The sequence below is a fragment of the Mandrillus leucophaeus genome, unplaced genomic scaffold (genome assembly GCF_000951045.1).
Source record: "Mandrillus leucophaeus isolate KB7577 unplaced genomic scaffold, Mleu.le_1.0 Scaffold103, whole genome shotgun sequence".
Taxonomy (NCBI): Eukaryota; Metazoa; Chordata; class Mammalia; order Primates; family Cercopithecidae; genus Mandrillus; species Mandrillus leucophaeus.
Genome location: NW_012098432.1, coordinates 6,985,183 through 7,005,038, shown reverse-complemented (window position 1 = coordinate 7,005,038; position 19,856 = coordinate 6,985,183). Strand labels below are relative to the sequence as shown.

The window sequence follows — 19,856 nt, the reverse complement described above, 5'->3', positions numbered from 1 at the left end:
GTGTGAGCCGCCGTGCCCGTCCCCTGCGAATTTTTAAAAGCCATATTTTATAGCCCCTGCAATATTACCACTTACTACCAGTTTCTTTCTGACCCACTCAGATGTAAGAAGCCTCTAACTGGATTCAAGCCAGTTAATTACTGGAACAGATCTGATCCTGGACCCGGTCCAGTTTCTGTCGATTCACTAATTGGCCAGCCCCCAGAATCACAGCAGATTCAGAGAGACTCCAGTGCAGCACATGGCAGAAGAAGATTAGAGACAAAGGGAAGTGAGGTACAGAAATTGGAAAGTGAGGTACACAAACAACTGGATTGGTTACAGGTTGGCATTTTACTTATTTGAACACAGTTTGAGCACTTGGCAATGTATGAGTGGCTGCAGTATGGCTGCTGGCATTGGCCAAGACTCAGCCATTGTTACAGGTGCATACTCCTAAATTGGGTTTTCCATCTTGTCTACCTCTTAAGTTAGGTTGCAGCTTGTCCACAAGGACTCAAATATAGAAGTATGGAGTCCTTCTCAGGCCATTTTAGTTCGCTTTAACAATTATGGATGTCAAAACACACACACGCACGCAAAAAAAGTTAAATGTAGAACCAGACTTGAAGCTCTTCTGTTAAAGCAGCAGGTGTTTAGTTTTTGGAAAATAATGTCATCTTTCAATGTGATTAATGTTTTTATAGTATTATTAGTTTGCTCGTTTTGTTAGAATTTTATACTTTTCTCTTGATTTTACAGTTTTGTAAGAACTATAAGCCTAAGTAGTTTGTTTGCATGTGTATACTTAAATACTGTTGTATAAATAACACTTCGACCAAGTGAAAATTATTTTTTTTTTCTAGAAAAGAGTTCTGTACACTTCTTGAGTTTCAGAAACAGCGAATTAGAATATGTGGTTGGACTTCAAAACGTTTGAAATCCATTCTGTTTCCCAACTTCTCTTTTTCTATATTATTTCAAGTACAGTGTTTTACAATATATTCATTATGTTAACAGGTCATAGTACTTATATTGAGGCTCAAAATTATCTCTAAGAGAAATGTTGATTAAATTTATGATTTTAAGTTGAAGTTAGTACTTCTTTCTGATTGATACTGACACTGTATAGCTATTGAATAATTACTTCATTTCCTAGAGTGAAATTAACCCTAAACAGAAAACATAGCCTAAAGAAATACTCATTTTTATATTGACATTTGGAGGTCAATTCAGTCTTGTTTAACAAAGGAATATATGATTGGTATTTATTTAATATATATTAATGATCTCCTTAAGTTTTAAAAAAGAGAAGATACATTTTCTGTTTTAAGAGGAATGACTTTCACTATGCTGTGAAAATGAATCAGTAACAGCTGAAGATCTGATCTTTGAACGTGGCAGGGTTGGAACACTTTCAGAGTAGAAATCTAGCCAATTTTCAAGAAAAATCATAATGTTTCAGTTTTGAACTTTAATGTATTTGGAACATATGTAGCAGAACATTTTCTTCTTGCTGTCTCCTGCCAAACTAATTATGTATGCCACATTAATTTTTCCCTTATGCTTGGGAAACTCAAGATATGGTAGAATGGAGAATTTCCTGATTGTTATTCACCAGTTTTAATGGTAGAGTGAAGATGAGAAGTATCAAAGAGAGATGTTATATCCTTGTAAAGAAATTATAAGCAAAAATTAAAATATTTCATTCACTTAAAATTATTTACCGAGTACATGCTATATGCCAAGCCCTAGTATGTAGTGTGAGTGATACAGTGGTGAACAGGACAGATATAGCCCTTGCCCTCAGAGAGCTTATATTCTAATGGTGGTGGTGGGGGGTGGTGATAGGAGATGATGGGGATTTCAGATTCATAGATGTCCTGAAGAAAATAAAACATAATAAGATAGAGTACCATAGCTGAGGCTGAAATTATATGAAGATCTGGGAGGAGTGAAGTCTAAATTTGGTCAATAGCCACTTAAGTGGGAAAGGCTTAGCATATTCTAAGAACAGAAAGGCCACTGTGGAGGTAGCATAGAGAATGTGGGTGTTAGAGGCTGAAGTTGGAGAGACAGAGACCAGATTAAATAAGCCTTTTAGATGATGCAAGGAGTTGCAGTTTCTCTCTAAATGTAATAGGGATGCATGGAACTGCAGGAGAACAACAACAACAAAAAATTAAATACAGATATAATGGGGAGTCCTTGGAAACTTTTAAGTGGGAACATTTAATGATTTGACTTATTTAAGGAAGATCACTCTGGGGGCTGTTAGAAGAATGAACTGAAAGAGGGTGAGAGAAGAAGCAGGATGCCAGATAGGGAGCTATTCCAACATCTAGCCAGAAGGTGGTGGTTGCTGGTATTAGGGAAATGGAGTAGATTTGTGGATCTTGTCAGAAGTGATTGGCTTGGAGGTGTGCTCTTGTGCTAAACTGATTGTACTTGCTGATCAGTTGCATGTTTTTATACTCAAGCATTTGGGATTCTGAAAGTTAATTCTTTGGGCATCATAGTTTAATGTGGACTCTGTAAGTTTTGAGAATGTAAAATTTTACTAAAAAATATTTTCGATGCTTGAGGAAAAACAGTTTCTTTAGCTTCCCTTTGCTGTATGGCATGAAGTATGCATCGTTTGGAAAAACATTAGTAACTTGAAATTCTGTTCATAAGTTTATGCCAGATTGTTCTAATTTCTCTACTTTAAAATATATAGTACATAAAGATATGAAAAATAATTAAGGTGCCTTCACATATGTAGTTGAAAATAGTTTTTTTGAAGGAGGAGAAAAATGAACACAATAGCTACATGACATAAATAAATTTGTGTTTAGCTTTTTCCTTTTATCTGAATTATATATTTACTGGAGTTTTTTGTTTTTGTTTTTGTTTTTTTCCCTAGTCACATTGTCCTAATGCTTGCAGATGATATGGCCTGTAATCCTAGAAATCCCAAACCAGCTACAGTGTTTAGTCATAAGAATATGGAACTAAATGTGTATGGAGATGATGTGGAAGTGGATTATAGAAGTTATGAGGTAAATTCTTTAATCTAGCCACACTTTTGAAATGGCATTGTTACTTTTAAGCTCTAAAACAATGGCAGAATAAAATTGTCTTATTATTTTTCTTTAAACTTAATTGTCACTGAAGCCTTGATGTAACTGTCTCTGGAGGTCATATTAAGGCAATGACATATAAGTAAAATATTAAAGCATGAACATTTTATGTTTTTATCTAGGACAGAAAAACTTTATATTGGCTTCAATGTTAGAGTATTATAGAGAGGTTTAATGTGTCACCTTTCTTTTACAGTAAATATATTTTATAGTAAACATATATTTTTCTTATTTGACCTAAATTATCAAGCTTATTAGTTTCAGTAATTGTATTAATTATGGAAAAACTATAGTGACTAACAACTCACCTGTATTTCCACTACTTAGAAATAACCACTTTCAATATGCTTCTAGTGTTTTTTATGACTATGTGATTAGAAATAAAAATGTAAATGTAAAAAAATTGTATTACATTGTGTTTTCTCCCTTTGAAACTTCATTTTAAATATCAAAGATGGTGAATATGCTTAATATTTGAAGTCTTCTTTTATGAAGTCCTCTTAGATAATACTTCCCCTTGGCCGGGCGTGGTGGCTTACGCCTGTAATCCCAGCACTTTGGGAGGCCGAGGTGGGCGAATCGGGCGGGCGGATCACGAGGTCAGGAGATCGAGACCATCCTGGCTAACACGGTGAAACCCTGTCTCTACTAAAAATGCAAAAAATTAGCCGGGCGTGGCGGCGGGCGCCTGTAGTCCCAGCTACTTGGGAGGCTGAGGCAGGAGAATGATGCGAACCCGGGAGGCGGAGCTTGCGGTGAGCCGAGATCGCGCCACTGCATTCCAGCCTGGGCGACAGAGCGAGACTCCGTCTCAAAAAAAAAAAGATAATACTTCCCCTTTTACCAAGCCTACCAAAAGTAAGACACAATTTCCTGTGTGTTCCCAGACCACTTTCGAAGCAATTTTAAAAGCGTATCTATCTCCTCCTAGACTGTAAGCTAAGAGGGCCTATATCTTATATATCATATAGTTGGCAAGTACCTGTAGCCTGGTGTTAGGCACTCAAAAATGTTGGCTCATTGAATTAAATATGTATGTTTGACTTTTTACTTGTTTATGTAGTCATCTTAAAATAGAGGCCAAACATCCTCCTTCCTTGTTGGCCAACAAGAATTCCTGTTAAAACAATTAGCATTTTGCTGTCTTGAAGGAAAAATGTAAATCAAACAGTTTACACACACACAAATGTGTATACATACAATTTATACACTCATGTTCTAGGGAATAGATGAACAAGAAAACTGGATAGGTTTTCTACTTTTTAAATGTAGATATGCATAATATATGACTCAGCTGTTGGCTTTAAATCAGTGTTTTACTCTTTACAACTTTAAATATGCCTTCAAAGAATCCCAGAGGGATAGAAATTCTAGATTGGGAAATCTAGTTTAAAGTGTTATGAATTTTTTACATGTTAAAGATACCACTAACAAAATCTAAGAAACAAAGTGCATTCAAAAATTACAGATATGTAATTTTGGGGAAGTATATATGGAACTTTTTTTTTCTTTTTCAAACTTTATTTTAAATTCAGGGGATACAAGTGCAGATTTGTTACAAAGGTATATTGTGTGATGCTGAGGTTTGGGATATGATTGAGCCTGTCACCCAGGTAGTGAACATGGAACTGTTTTATTTGATAGTTAATCTATAATTGACTAAGTAGTTGTACAAATTAGCTGCCATAGTGTAGTTGAATTTATTTAAAAATTTTTATATTTCATATCTTCCCACAGAATTGCCTATGCAGAGGGATTAATAGTTTTTATTTTTTATTTTTTTAGAGCTGGAGTCTTGCTCTGTCACCCAGGCAGGAGTATAGTGGCCATATCATAGCTCACTGCAGCCTTGAACTCCTGGGCTCAAGTGATCCTCCTACTTCAGCCTCCTGAGTAGCAGGGACTACAGGTGTGCACCACCATGCCTGGCTAATTTATTTTATTTTTCCAGAGATGGGGTCTTACTGTGTTGTCCAGGCTGTTTTTGAGGACTTGGCCTCAAGTGATCCTCCTACTTCAGCCTCCTGAGTAGTTGGAATTACAGGTGTGAGCCATCAGCCTAGCCATATTAATAATTGCGCAGCTTTTTGGTAGTATTTAAAGGCAGCACTTCACATAGCATTTAAAGTTTTAAATTCAGAACTTATTTTTCTCCAAGGTAGTCTTACTTTGATTGTTTTTGTTTTTGTTTTTTCCTAAGAGACATAGTCTTTCTCTCTTGCCCAGGCTGGAGTGCAGTGGTGAACTCCTGGGCTCAAATGAGCCTTCTGCCTCAGCCTTCTGAGTAGCTAGAACAACAGCAACATGTTACCATACCTGGCTATTCTAAACATTTTTTGTGTGTGCATAGAAATGGGGTCTCACTATGTTGCTTAGGCTGATCTTGAACTCCTGCCCACAAGCAGTCCTCTTGCCGTGGCCTCACAAAGTGCTGAGTTTATAGACATGAGCCACCATGGCCTGCCTTCTTTGTTAGTTTTTAGTACTTTTAAAAATAGTAACAAAGTTACTTGGAGGTATATGTTTAAATGAATGTATTTTAATTAAGTTATATAATTTTTGGGTGTTTTATTTTCAGTTGATGCTGAGTAATATATGGAGAAAGAAGAAGCAACATTTTTGAAAGTAAAAAGTAATTTGTCAGGATTTCCCAGGTTTTATTTCATCTGATTTTTCTTGTTTTTCCCCTCTTAGGTAACTGTTGAGAATTTTTTACGGGTATTAACTGGGAGGATCCCACCTAGTACTCCTCGGTCAAAACGTCTTCTTTCTGATGATAGAAGCAATATTCTAATTTATATGACAGGTAATTTCATAATTTAGAGTTTTTATAGTAGAATATATTGAAACTCTTTGAAAAGAAAGGCACATGGAAAGAAATTTAAACACATTAAATGATTTTTGGTTAAAATGGTTTCTCATGTAGTTATATTTTCCATGATGCAGAAGTATTTGAGATGATATCTGAAAACAGTATAACGTTTTGTGCCGTTGCTTATTATCTCTATTTTTTTTTACTATTGACTTGGTAAACTTTAGCACCTTTTGCTTGGTATCCTGCTATAGCATCCTTCAGTTTTGTTCTCCTGTTAATCATCCTGTGAAAGTGTCTAATAGAAATTGCAAATCTATCCCTCTTCTACTTAAAACTTTATAATGATTTTCCATCTCAAATTTTGCTGTACATTAAGATTACCAACTTTAGATACTTAGGCCTTATTTTAGAATTCTTATTTAGTTTTCATCTGGGCTGGGATTCATGAAACTGTATTGTGGATATACTCCTCAGATATGAGATACAGTAGTCTTTTGATTATACTTTGAGGAATATTGGAGATAAAGTGTACCATAATATAATATAGTTATCGTGTGTATTACACATAATAATATATATAATGATTTAGCTGTATTTTTTAACTTGTCTTAGTTCTTAATACTTTTTTCTAATTCTCTTCCAAGCTTGACTGTTCTGTCCTTCAAATATTTGTTTAAGCTCTTGCATTTGCTTATGACGTCTTTTCAGTCCACTTTGCCTGCTTGATTATTCCATATCGTTTTAGTTTTAGCTTAGGAGTCACTTCCTTCCATGACTTCCTTTCTAAGCCTAGGGTGACTGATGTTTCCAATTACCTGGGACAGTTGTAGTTTATACCTGTTGTCCCAGTGTTATTATTAATAGTTTCTGGTTTTTCCTTCAGAAGAGGTATGAAATAACAGCTTATATTTTTCCTATCCAAAGATATTTCTCTTCTCCCTGGCTGGTCTGGACTTTCCTCTATGCACTTCCATGTTAATTTTTAGTTTCTTTCATAGCATTTAACTTATTATTACTTTATTGTTTGGGTATCTGTTGCCTTCACTGTATTTTGAATTCCAAGATGTCATTGATTATATATTTGCTTTTTTTTTTTTTTTAATCACCAGTTGCCTGTCTTATAGTAGTATTCGGTAAATATGAATGTTAATCAAAAGGTGTTCTATAAATTTTTTGGAGGGCATTCCATTCAACTGATGATAAAACAGGTATAGAATAATTCTTAGATATCACATGACAAGATAGTTAATGACCCCTACTTAGTGGCTTTTCTCTATCATGTTGCATTTATTTATAACATTCAAGACTTAATTTATAAACTTTATAAATTAACTCAATAGAGTTAATGAAGCCAGGAAAAATTTTATTTTACTTTTTCTGAAAATTACAAGGAATTTTCAAGCTTTTGTGGCAAACAAGATGAAGTGCAGTTTTTTTGTAGGTTAGCTTTATTTGATGTATTAAACTAAAGGATTTATTATTATTATTTTTTGTTTGTTTCCTGATTCTGTTGGTACTCTTTCAGGAATTTCAGAATAACTGCAGGCTTAGAACAAATTCTAGTAGTTTAAGATAGGATTTGATAAACTATGGCCTGTGAACTGGCTGCCTGTTTTGGAAGTTTTATAGAAACATGGTTGCATCCATTTGATTTTCACAGTTTCTATGACTGCTTCCATACTACGACAGCAGAGTTCAGTAGTTGTGCTGGAGACAATATGACTCACAAACCAAAAATATTTACTACCTGCTCTTTTGTAGAAGGTTACCAGGGTCTGTAAGAGAAAAAAAGGGTTCATAATTATGATAATATGATAATAATATTTATGGAGGCATAGTATACATCAGGCAGTATTCTAAATCATTGTGTCTATTAACTCATTTCATTCTCACAGCAGTGCATTGACTTAGGTGCCGATATTCAAGGTTGCTGTATGTGGTTGTGTGGGTTGTATAGTGCACCCAAGAATCTGGCCAGGGGGTTAAGTGGGAACTGAAATCTAGTATGTGCTTACACTAAGCAATCTGCTCTACCACAGGGTTGTATTCTAATGGGAGGGAGGAATACTTGTTTCTCCCACAAAGGCATAGTCAACTAACCACTTGTAAGCTTGCAGGGCTGCATATATTCAGGAGGAAGGTGGGGAGACGGTTTTTTTTTTTTTTTCCTACTGTCATGCCCAGTGGAAGGTACCTTTTAAAAACCTGTACAAAGGAACTGTATAAGTAAGCTAATGATAGTGTTGCAGATACATTTCTCACTTTATGGCTGAGGAAGCTGAGGCATAGAAAGATTAAATTATTTTCCTAAACTAACATGGCATAGCTACCATTTGAATCCAGACAGCCTGCCTCTAGATTGCATACAAATAGCACTATCTTCTGGTCCACCTCTTGTAGTAAAAATGTGGGACTAGCTAGTGTCTCCAGCTTCTTTCTCACCAAAAATGTTTGCCTGGTATTTGAAACATTTTTATGAATGGAAACTCATTTCTGATATAATAATGGAGCCAATGGAAGAGCATAAATACAGGTTTCTGGAATTGAATATTAGAAACCCTCTTAAAGATATTATATCTGCTATTTTATATAGTCTATCATTCTCTTTTTAATTGGCGTAGTAGAAAATTCAATTTTTTTGTTTTCATAGTATATATTTTAGAGTATAAAATAAGTGATGTCAAAAAGTAATGAAGTAAGTGTATATGTCTAGATATATGCAGTTTGCATTAAAAAATGTATCTATTGATCTTTTTTACTCTTTATACAAGGACATGGTGGAAATGGTTTCTTAAAATTTCAAGATTCTGAAGAAATTACCAACATAGAACTTGCGGATGCTTTTGAACAAATGTGGCAGAAAAGACGGTAATTAACAAGTTCATAAGCTATATTCATACCTAATTTTCACATGGTTAGTAGGTTTGTTGTTTTTATTTTATAAGATTTTTAACTTAATTTGACAATTTCTTTGACTCTTTTAAATTTACATTTGTTATTTCCATTGAACTGGGTTGTTTTTAAAAGAAAAACGAGTTATTCTGTAACATGAAATAGTTAACCTTTTAAGATTCCATCTCTTCTTATTTAGCATCTTTTTTAGAGGAAGTAAGTGCCCCTCCAACCAAGTTACCTATTATTATGGAGATTATGAACATTGTGTATGTTTCAACTTGTACCTGTTCTTTCTAGCTCATTCTTTGGCCCCTAATGTGATAGCCATATTTCTTCTATGGGAAAAAATTACTGAAATTATGGTTAGCATAAAATTTGTAACTTAACTCACATTAAGGATGATTGTTAGTAACCCTTACTAAGCATCTCTTTAGTTGGAAGCTGTCATACATATGACTGTAAGTGAAAGAACTTTTAACTTGATTACTTTCAATAAATACTTACAGGCTATCTTCTATTCCTGTGGCAGAAAGTGGAATATGATGCCTTCAAAGTGTTTACAATCTAATGGAAAAGAGAAATATGTACACAATGATGCTACAAAATAAATACTGTAGTGTTAAAATAAAAGCATAAGCAATGTGTGGAAGTGTTGAAGAGGAAGCTTTTACTGGGCACTGATTATGTCCTATTCATAGCTTACAGTTAGAGAATGCATACTGGGTGCTGCATACTGTATTTTACATCTATTGTCTCATTTAATTTTACAACTCTATGGGCTAGATACTATTACTATTCCCTTTTTACAAGTGAGTGAACTTAGGCACAGAAAGATTCAATAACTTGCCGAACTTTACACAGCTAGTAGTAACTTGCCAAACTTGACACAGCTAGGATTCATGCCCAAATGGTTCAGTCCTAGAGCTTGCTCTCTTATTTACTCCATAACCTCTCCTAACTTTGGATGTTTCTAATGCATAGGAGCCTCCACATATTTTGCCACAGAACAAATGTGTCATGTTAATTGTGCCTCCTATCACTTTCTTGGATGATATTGTAGTTCAAGATTCAATGCTTTGTTTTCTAGGTTCCTTGTTAGCTGTTTATCTAGACCCAGTGTCTGAGAAAAAACTTCCCGGAAAACATATCTCCTCTCTACTTTAACTTTTGCCAGCTAGGCAACTTATTGTGCAATAGATACCTGATTATATTATTCTTTCATTAAAACAACAACAAAAACAAAAACCTTTCATGGTTTCTCCACTCTTCAGGATAAGATTCAGACTTCATATGGTATCCTTTACAAATTGTTCCTACTCTAGCTTTTTGAAACCAATTTCGCTCCATTCTCCCAAATTTACTTTAAATCCTAGGTACATAGATCTATTCGCAAGCACTTATACTTTTTTACATTATGTGCTTTTCCCTCTGCTGGAATGTTATCTTCTTTTCTCTGAAATACAAAATAACACCCTTTATTGCCCATATTGGGCATCACCTTTCTCTGATCTGCTTTTCTTTGCAGTTCTCCTTAGTCCTTCCTCAGTGTTCATTCAATAGTTTGATTTTGTTAGACTCTAGGCTGTAAGAGGGCAGGGACTGTTGTATCTCCAGCATAGTATCAGGCACATTGTAGGCACTCAATATATATTTGTAGTACTCGTCACATTCCAATTTAGTTATGTGTTTGTCTTTCACTTAGAGTTTATGCTCTTTTAGTATAGTTACTAATTCATACTTCTTTTTCTGAACCTAGCGCAATTTCTAGGACAGCATGGATGCCAAATAAGTGCTTGTTGAATGGAATATTCATTTAGATTCTGAATTATATGGCATAGACAAGGGAGAGGGAAAAGAGCTGGGAGAACCACCTTGGGCACAAGCAATTCTCGCTGTGGTTTCCTTGGACAAATTTATACCTTTAAGTTTTCTAAGGTCAAATTTCTGTTGGGATTTTTGCTGAACACTTTTAGCTAATGAAATGACTAACATATGATTTAAACGTCTTATGAAAGTATTGTAGAAATATTAGTCTATGATTTACAGCATGATCCTTGTCAAAGATGTTATCACTTTTCTTTCAGCTACAATGAGCTACTGTTTATTATTGATACTTGCCAAGGAGCATCCATGTATGAGCGATTTTATTCTCCTAACATAATGGCTCTAGCTAGTAGCCAAGTGGGAGAAGATTCACTCTCGGTATGTGCCTTTTCCTCATTTGTAAACTGTGTCTTTGGAATGTGCACCTATTTCTGAAACCAATTAAATGCTTTAAATGCTTTATGAATGTATCTGTTCTTTCTTAGACTAATACATTAGAAGGAAATTTTGGTTACATTTAAAACATTTTGTTATAATGACACTGTTAAAAATACTTTTTTTCACGTTTTCATAGCATCAACCTGATCCTGCAATTGGAGTCCATCTTATGGATAGATACACATTTTATGTCTTGGAATTTTTGGAAGAAATTAACCCAGCTAGCCAAACTAATATGAATGACCTTGTAAGTATTCACTTGATTTGATTATAGCATATAGGTATGCTAACCTTAATGTGAAAAGAAGTGTATTATTCCCTGTACTCCTAGAGGATACTGTTTTTTGTGTTGAATTATAGCTTTTAAAACTGTTTGATAGCTACCTTTTACCTGTATATTAGCATTTCTCTGTCTCTCTACTACAAGAAGCCTGATGTTTTCCTTTACTCATTTTCTTTTCCTTACCAGAAACGTACTTTTTTTAGATTCACCTTTTGAAATTCTACATAGTCTTCAGGGGCCACCTCAGATTGTATCTCCTTCAGGAAATCTCCCCGAATTCTTCCCTGTGGGAATTTCTTGTTTTTTCTTCAGAGCCTCCATAGACCTTTAATTCTCCTTAGTAACATTTACCACAGTCTTTTATTGACCTTACTAATTGAATGTAAGTCTTTCTCACTGAATGGGAAGCTCCTGGAAAAGAGAGACCTTTTCTTACATATTTTTGTGGTCCCTACAATTTATAGTATAGTGATTTGACAAGGCTTGTTGAACTTAATTTAGGTTTTTTTTCTCGAGTTTTTTTGTGCTGATTCTTTTAATTAAATCCACTTTGAAGTTGCTGTTGAAAGTAGGCATAATGAAAAGCTTGAAACAACAATTCTAGACTGGATAATTTACTATGTGTCAATGACTTTCATTCTTTTCTCCATTAATTTATAGTTTGTTTATTCTTTCACAAACATTTCTTGTTTGCTAAGTGCCAAGCACAGGCTGTTCCTAATGAAAGAGGCAGATGCCTCTTTCCTTAGTTCCTGCTTTCATGGGACTTAGAATGAAGGGGAAACTGAGTAGACAGGGCTCTGTCCTCTAGCACTTCAGCCAGGCAACTTTGCATTGATCTCTTTAATCACATACAAATCTTTTAAGTAAGTTCTCATTTATTAAGGGGGTTTTACTGAAAGATTCTGAAGCCCACTGCTATAGGCTGTGAAATTTGATAGAACTACTGTGTTAGTCCATTTTCATACTGCTATGAAGAAATACTCGGGCCTGGGTAATTTGTAAAGAAAAAGAGGGTTAGTGGACTCACAGTTCCACATGGCTGGGAGGCTTCATAATCATGGCAGAAGGTGAAGGAGGAGCAAAGGCACATATTGCATGATGGCAGGCAAGAAAGCATGTGCAGGGGAAATGCACTTTATAAAACCATCAGATCTCATGAGAACTCACTCACTATCATGAGAATAGCATGACAGTAACTGCCCTGCATGATTAAATTACCTCCCACCGGGTCCCTCCCATGCCACATGGGAATTATGGGAGCTACAATTCAAGATGAGATTTGAGTGAGGACAGAGCCAAATTATCTTATTCTGCCTCTGGCCCCTCCCAAAGCTCATATTCTCATGTTTCAAAACCAATCATGCCTTCCCGATAGTCCCCTAAAGTCTTAACTCATTTCGTCATTATCTCCAAGTCCACAGTCCAAAGTCTCATCTGAGACAAGGCACGTCCCTTCTGCCTATGAGCCTGCAAAATCAAAAGCAAGTTAGTTACTTCCTATATACAATGGGGGTACAGGCATTGGTTAAATACACCTGTTCTACTTGGGAGAAATTGGCCAAAATGAAGGCACTACAGGCTCCGTGCAAGTCAGAAATCCAGTAGGGCAGTCATTAAACCTTAAAGTTCCAAAATGATCTCCTTTGACTCCATGTCTCATATCCAGGTCACATATGCAAGAGGTGGGCTCCCATGGCCTTGGGCAGCTTTGCCCTTGTGGCTTTGCAGGGTATGGCCTTCCTCCTGTTTGCTTTTACGGGCTGGTGTTGAGGGTCTGTGGCTTTTCCAGGTACACAATGGAAGCTGTCGATGGATCTACCATTCTGGGATCTGGAGGACGGTGGCCCTCTTCTCACAACTCCACTAGGCAGCACCCCACTGGGGACTCTGTGTGGGGACTCTAACCCCACGTTTTCCTTCTGCACTGCCCCCCATGGGGGCCCTGACCCTGCAGCAAACTTCTGCCTGGACATCCAGGCATTTCCATACATCCTTTGAAATCTAGGTGGAGGTTCTTAAACCTCAGTTCTTGACTTCTGTGCACCTTCAGGCTTAACACCATGTGTAAGCTGCCAAGACTTGGAGCTTACAACCTCTGAAGCTATGGGCCAAGATGTACTTTGGCCCATTTTAGCCACAGCTGGAGTGGCTGGGACATGGGACATCAAGTCCCTATACTGCACAGTGCAGGGGGTCCTGGGCCCAGTCCACACAATCATTTTATCCTTCTAGGCCTCAGGGCTTGTGATGGGAGGGGCTGCTGTGAAGGTCTCTGACATGCCCTGGAGACATTTTCCCCATTGTCTTGGCAATTAACATTTGGCTCCTCGTTACTGACGCAAATTTCTGCAGGGGGCTTGAATTTCTCCTCAGAAAATGGGTTTTTATTTTTTGTTGCATTGTCAAGATGCACATTTTCTGAATTTTTATGGTCTGCTTCCCTTTTAAATATAAGATCCAATTCCAAACCATATCTTCGTGAATACATAAACTTGAATGATTTTAATAGCACCCAAGTCTCCTCTTGAACACTTTGCTGCTTAGAAATTTCTTCCACCAGATACCCTAAATCATCTCCCTCAATTTCAAAGTTCCACAGATCTCTAGGGCAGGGGCAAAATGCTGCCAGTCTCTTTGCTAAAGCATAGCAAGAATCACCTTTGCTCCAATTCCCAGTAGTTCCTCATCTCCATCTGAGACCACCTCAGCCTGGGCTTTTTGGTTAAAACCATTCAACAAGTCTCTTAAGAAGCTCTAAACTTTTTCACATCTTCCTGTTTTCTTCTGAGCCCTCCATACTGTTCCAACATCTGCCTGTTACCCAGTACCAAAGTTGCTTCCACATTTTCAGGTATCTTCATAGCAGTAACCCACTCTGCTGGTACCAATTTACTGTATTTGTCCATTTTCATACTGCTATGAAGAAATACCTGAGACTGGGTAATTATTATAAAAAAAAAAAAAAGATTTAGGCTGGGCTCAGTGGCTCACGCCTATAATCCCAGCACTTTGGGAGGCTGAGGTGGGCAGATTACTTGAGGTCAGGAGTTCAAGACCAGCCTGGCCAACATGGTGAAAGCCTGTCTCTACTAAAAATACAAAAATTAGCTGGGCATAGTGGCACATGCCTGTAATCCCAGCTGCTCAGGAGGCTGAGGCAGAAGCATCACTTCACCCTGGGAGGCAGAGGTTGCAGTGAGCTGAAATTGTCCCACTGCATTCCAGCTTGGGTGACAGAGTGAGACTGTGTCTCAATATGAACAAACAAAACAACAACAACAAAAAAAGAGGTTTAATGGACTTATGGTTTCACATGGCTGGGCAGGCTTCACAATCCTTGTGGAAGGCAAAAGAGGTGTAAGGGCATGTCTTACATGGTGGCAGACAAGAGAGCTTGTGCAGGGGAACTGTCCATTATAAAACCATCAGATCTTGTGAGACTTACTCAGTCACGAGAACAGCGTGGGAAAGATTTGTCCCCATGATTCAGTTGCCTCCCACCAAGTCCGTCCCATAACATGTAGGAATTATGGGAGCTGCAATTCAAGATGAGATTTGGGTGGGGACACAGCCAAACCATATCAACTACTTTCTAACTTCATTTTGAAGATTTTATATTTTGATGCTTATTAAATATTGATATGAATTTGAATATTAAAACTTGTGATAATGCTACTTTAACTGTAAAAAAATTACAGTCACTTAAGTTCCAATTCAGTTTAAAAGTTTGTTCTCATTTTTGGATTGTACATTGTATATTTTGTGTAAGGCATGACATGCTGTCTCAAAAGTTTATATGTACCTTGCACATTGAATATCTAATGATTGTTTAAAAAATACTTCTGTTGATTATGCAGGAAAGATTAAGGAAACTGATTTTTTTATTGCTCGTAATTGCTATTTAGTTTTTAATAAACATTCCTCACTAATATCTCATCTTACCCTACCACCTTTATTTTGAAAATTTGATGATGACTATTGTAATCTTATTCAATAAGAATGATTCATTTTCTGGCAGTTTACTAGGGCAGTGACTTAACCTATCTCTAGCTCAACTGTGTAATAATACCTATTTTCTATTAGAGTATATGTATATAGTAATGTTTGTTGAGTATCAGTTGTATTCACAGTACCATGTGAGTTGCTTTAGCAGTAGCAAAATTTGAAGACCTGGTGTTAGCCCCTTTAAAATTTATAGTGTCATTGGTAACAGTTGAAGAGCACATTTATAAAGTATTACTTGTTATGTGAAATGTCTGGATCCTCCAGGTAATTTTTTTTCCTTTGTGAACATACAAGTCTTGCCATGTACCTTTATTATACTTTTAGTATTGCACTATAATTGTTTATATTTGTGATGTTTCCTCAAGGCTTTGAGCTTCTTGAATAACGAGGTGTAAGGACCGTATTATATTCATCTTACACTCCACAGAACTTAATTACAGTACCTGGTTTATTTGTAGATGCTCATTTGAATATCTACTAAATGAATGAAAGGACATGACAACAATGCACATTTGTATGGTTCCTTTAAATATAGTGAGATTAGTAATAACTTTTTCTTGGAAAGGTAAGTATAGGTTTGAAGGAAGGGAAGTATAGCCTACTCTAGGGAAATAAAATACCCGCAGACACGAGGAAGTTGGAATAATAGATGATCCTTGTCTTTGATAATGGCTTGAAGGAAGTATGGTTTGAAGGAAGAAAAGTATAGCGTACTCTAAGGAAATAGAATATGTGCAGATACACAGAAGTTGGAATAATAGATGATTCTTACCTTTGATAATGGCCTGGCTAGAGTGTGGACATTCTGTAATTGAAGAAGATTATTGAAAATTAAACTGAGTAATATGAGACCTGTGGGTCATTGTGTTACTTGAGCTAAGGAAATCAGATTGATGTGATAAAAATTCTTAAAGAAAGAAGTGACTTCATAATAAGGGGAAGTATGTTTATTTTGGCAGCAAAGAATAAGATAATATTATTCAGTGTTTCCCTGCCCATTTGACTATACTCTTAAATGTTTTCTTTTGCTGGTACCTAAGAAAGCCCATCAAGTTGCTCATACAGGAATACCCAAGAGATCTTCAGAATTCTTGGGACTTCAGTTTTATCTCTGCTTATTTTATCTGTCATTTTTTTCCTCCAGTCTTCTATCTGTTATTCCTGTTTGGCATTTTACTTTTTTTTCCTTTTTAATTTGTATCCTGAGTTCTTCTTTGTGTTTCCTTGTACTGCTTTCCTGAATAGGGACGACAAGGATTGCTGGCAGTGTGGTATTAGGTAAATTATTTAATCTCTTTGAGCCTTAGTTTGAAGTGGAGATATAACTTTTGTATACCTCAGAGTTATTGGTAGGCTTAAATGAGAATATCCGCAAACTGCTTAGCACAGTGCTTGGAACACTGTGTTTTATAAATTGTAGCTACTTTACCCTTCTCTACCTTGCTGCCTTTATATTGGTGATTGCCAGTGCAGACAGTCTTATCTTCACAGGTGGATAGGTGCTGTATGCCTGGACCTTTCCTGTCAGGCCGATAATATTTTTCCTCATATATCTTGTGTTTCAGCCAAACTAAATCATTTGCTTTGCACATCTCTGCAACTGCTCTTTTATTAGGAATGCTCTTATTTCCCACCAGCAAGTCCTCGTTTTCCTTCAAAAAAAAAAAAAAGACTTGAATTTCACTGTCTGTTTTTTTCCCATCCTCAAACTGTAAGAAGTTTATCCTTTTCTGAAGTGAGACTTTCCATTTTTTTCTACCTTGTTATGTTTATTCATCTCTAACTAGTCTGAAATCCTTGAGGACAGGATCATGTCTTAGCAATCTTCATATCCTCTGTGGAAAGTAAGTCTGAATTCTATGTAATACACACTTTTTATGCTTTGCTGAGTGAATGAATATATGTCTGTCCTTGGTAATTCACTGACATGGAGTATCAGTGATAAGATTAACAGAAAAATTACTGTGATGTCTGTTTTGCAGTGAAGTTGTGGTTTTTCAGACTGAGCACTGGAGTATTTGTGGAGGTGGCTTGGTCTTATTTTCATAGATAAACTAAGAAAGTGCTTTGATATATAAAATGCTACATAGGAGCACAATAGAGAGCAAGAGGGTATGCAGTAGAGAGGCTGTGCTTCAGTTTTCTGAAATCCAGAGCAACTCCACTTAAATGTTTTTTACATATTGGGCCTCCATGTACTACTTTATTTGAATTTAAAGTTTGAATCAAAGGGCATGATTACAAAACGTTTGAAAACCACTCCACTAGAGCATCCCACTGTGATGGATACAGACAAAGAAAAAGAGCAATTCTGTTTTCATCATGTTGAGTGTGAGATCTTAGAGTTAAGGGTTCACAATACACTTTGAAGCATATAATTCAAGAAAGTGAGTATGCCTTTTCCCACAGTGGCCAGCTACTTTTTTATTACTGTCCTAATGTCTGCATAGTTTTCTTAAAATTCCAAGCATTATGATAGGAATGAAACTTTAATCTTTAAGCTCTTTGGAATGCATAGCTTCTTTGGGTTGGGAGAGTTTTAAAAATACACTATAGTTTAGTGTATTATGTCATTGGATTTAATAAACATTGTATATGTGTGATGCATGAATTTATTATTATATATTTTTTCAGTTTCAGGTGTGTCCCAAAAGTCTGTGTGTGTCTACTCCCGGACATCGCACTGATCTTTTTCAGAGGGATCCTAAAAATGTACTGATAACTGATTTCTTTGGAAGTGTACGGAAAGTGGAAATTACAACAGAGACTATTAATTTGCAACAGGGTTCGGAAATCATGGAAAGCAGGTATTCATTAATCTTAAACCATTATTTGAATAGAAGGCTAGTCTCACAATTTGTACATTTTTTTGAAACGTTGTATTAAGAGGCAAAAGTTGGTGTTTGTAAGTAAAATTACATATTTATGCTCACGCAGTCTTCACTTTATGTAGGCTGTATGCTTTTCAGATTTATAGGCAAAAACTGTCAATATTAGTGGAAACTAAGATCATCATTAGGATTATGTTGGAACTCCAAAATACACAATCTTGCTAGTAGTTCAATTTGAGACTTGCCACAAAGGCCTAAAACTTTTCCCATAACTGGCTATCCGAGAGCCATAATTTTCTGTTAGGCCTCCTGGTAACATTAGGGAAAGGAATGAGAAGTGTAAACCAGGTACTGCCTTGGGGAGTGAATTGTATGTGAGTGAGTATGGACATTTGTAAGAGAGAGGAAGTTGAGAGACATTGGTTCACTTTGGGTATGTGAATTTTAGAAATACTTATAATTTGTTTTATTTTCTCTTTAATCATTTTTAAAGGTAAAATACTTTATTAGAAATAAATAATGAGTGAGCCAATAGCTAGTTTCTTGAAATATATAATGGCATATGTTGTTAACCATGAAACTTTGTTATTTGTGATTATCTATTGCTATCTATTAGAAAGTCACACTACAGGGAACTTTTTGGATTGAAAAAGGGCAATATATACAATTATAACAATTTTGAAAATTTTGAAGATTTGTAATTGAGCTTATGAATGTTGTAGGAATAAATTCAAACACTGGCACAAGATGCTTTTCTTTGATTCTAGTTACAATAGTTTCTTTTTTATTGATATATAATATTTGTACATATTTTGGGGGTACATGTGATATTTTGATACATGTGTACAGTGTTTAATGATTAAATCAGGGTAACTGGGATATCCATCACCTCAGACATTTGTCTTTTCTTTGTGTTGGGTGCATTAGTATTTTTTTCTAGATATTTTGAAATATGCAATAAATAGTTAACAATAATTTCCCTACTATACTATCAAATACTGTAACTTGTATCTTCTATCTAACTGTATTTTTATGCTCCTTAACCACCTTCTCTTCATTCTCCTCCCAAACACTTTCCCTACCCAGCCTCTGGTCTACCCTCTACCTCCTTGACATCCACTCGTTTTGCTCCCACATGTGAATGAGAATATGTGATGTTTGTCTTTCTGTGCCTGGCATATTTCACTTAACAATAACTTTCAGCTCCATCCATGTTGTTACAAATAACAAGATTTCACTCTTTTTTATAGCTGAATAACATTTTATTGTGTTATTTTATACATTTTCCTTTTCCATTCATCTGTTGATGGACACATCTTGATTCCGTATCTTGACTATTGTGAATACTGCTGCAATAGACATGGGAGTGCAGATAACTCTTCAGTATACTGATCCTTTCTTCTGAATATGTAGCTAGATGTGGGATTGCTGGATCATACGGTAGTTTTATTTTTAATTTTTTGAGCAACCTCTACTGTTTTCTATAATGACTGTACTATTTTGCATTCCCACCAACAGTGTATGAGTGTTCCCTTTCTCCACATCCTTGCCAGCATTTGTTATTTTTTGGTCTTGTTTATAAGCTAAGTGAGGTGAGATGATATCTCGTAGTTTTGATTTGCATTTCTTTGATGATTAGTGATTTTGAGCATTTTTTCATA

The 19,856-nt window shown here is 35.9% G+C and overlaps 1 protein-coding gene across 2 annotated transcripts in view; it reads left to right on the top strand.

Moving 5' to 3' along the window:
- The window catches only part of PIGK (phosphatidylinositol glycan anchor biosynthesis, class K), a 119,442-nt gene that overhangs the window by 42,474 nt on the left and 57,112 nt on the right, over nt 1-19,856 (top strand). The window contains exons 4-9 of one of the 2 annotated variants that reach the window (XM_011977916.1): nt 2,885-3,020; nt 5,796-5,907; nt 8,688-8,784; nt 10,896-11,013; nt 11,210-11,320; nt 17,999-18,171. In XM_011977916.1, the coding sequence (XP_011833306.1) occupies nt 2,885-3,020; nt 5,796-5,907; nt 8,688-8,784; nt 10,896-11,013; nt 11,210-11,320; nt 17,999-18,171 (747 nt within the window). The remainder of the gene's footprint in view (nt 1-2,884; nt 3,021-5,795; nt 5,908-8,687; nt 8,785-10,895; nt 11,014-11,209; nt 11,321-17,998; nt 18,172-19,856) is intronic. The other variant, XM_011977922.1, reaches the window with a different exon arrangement.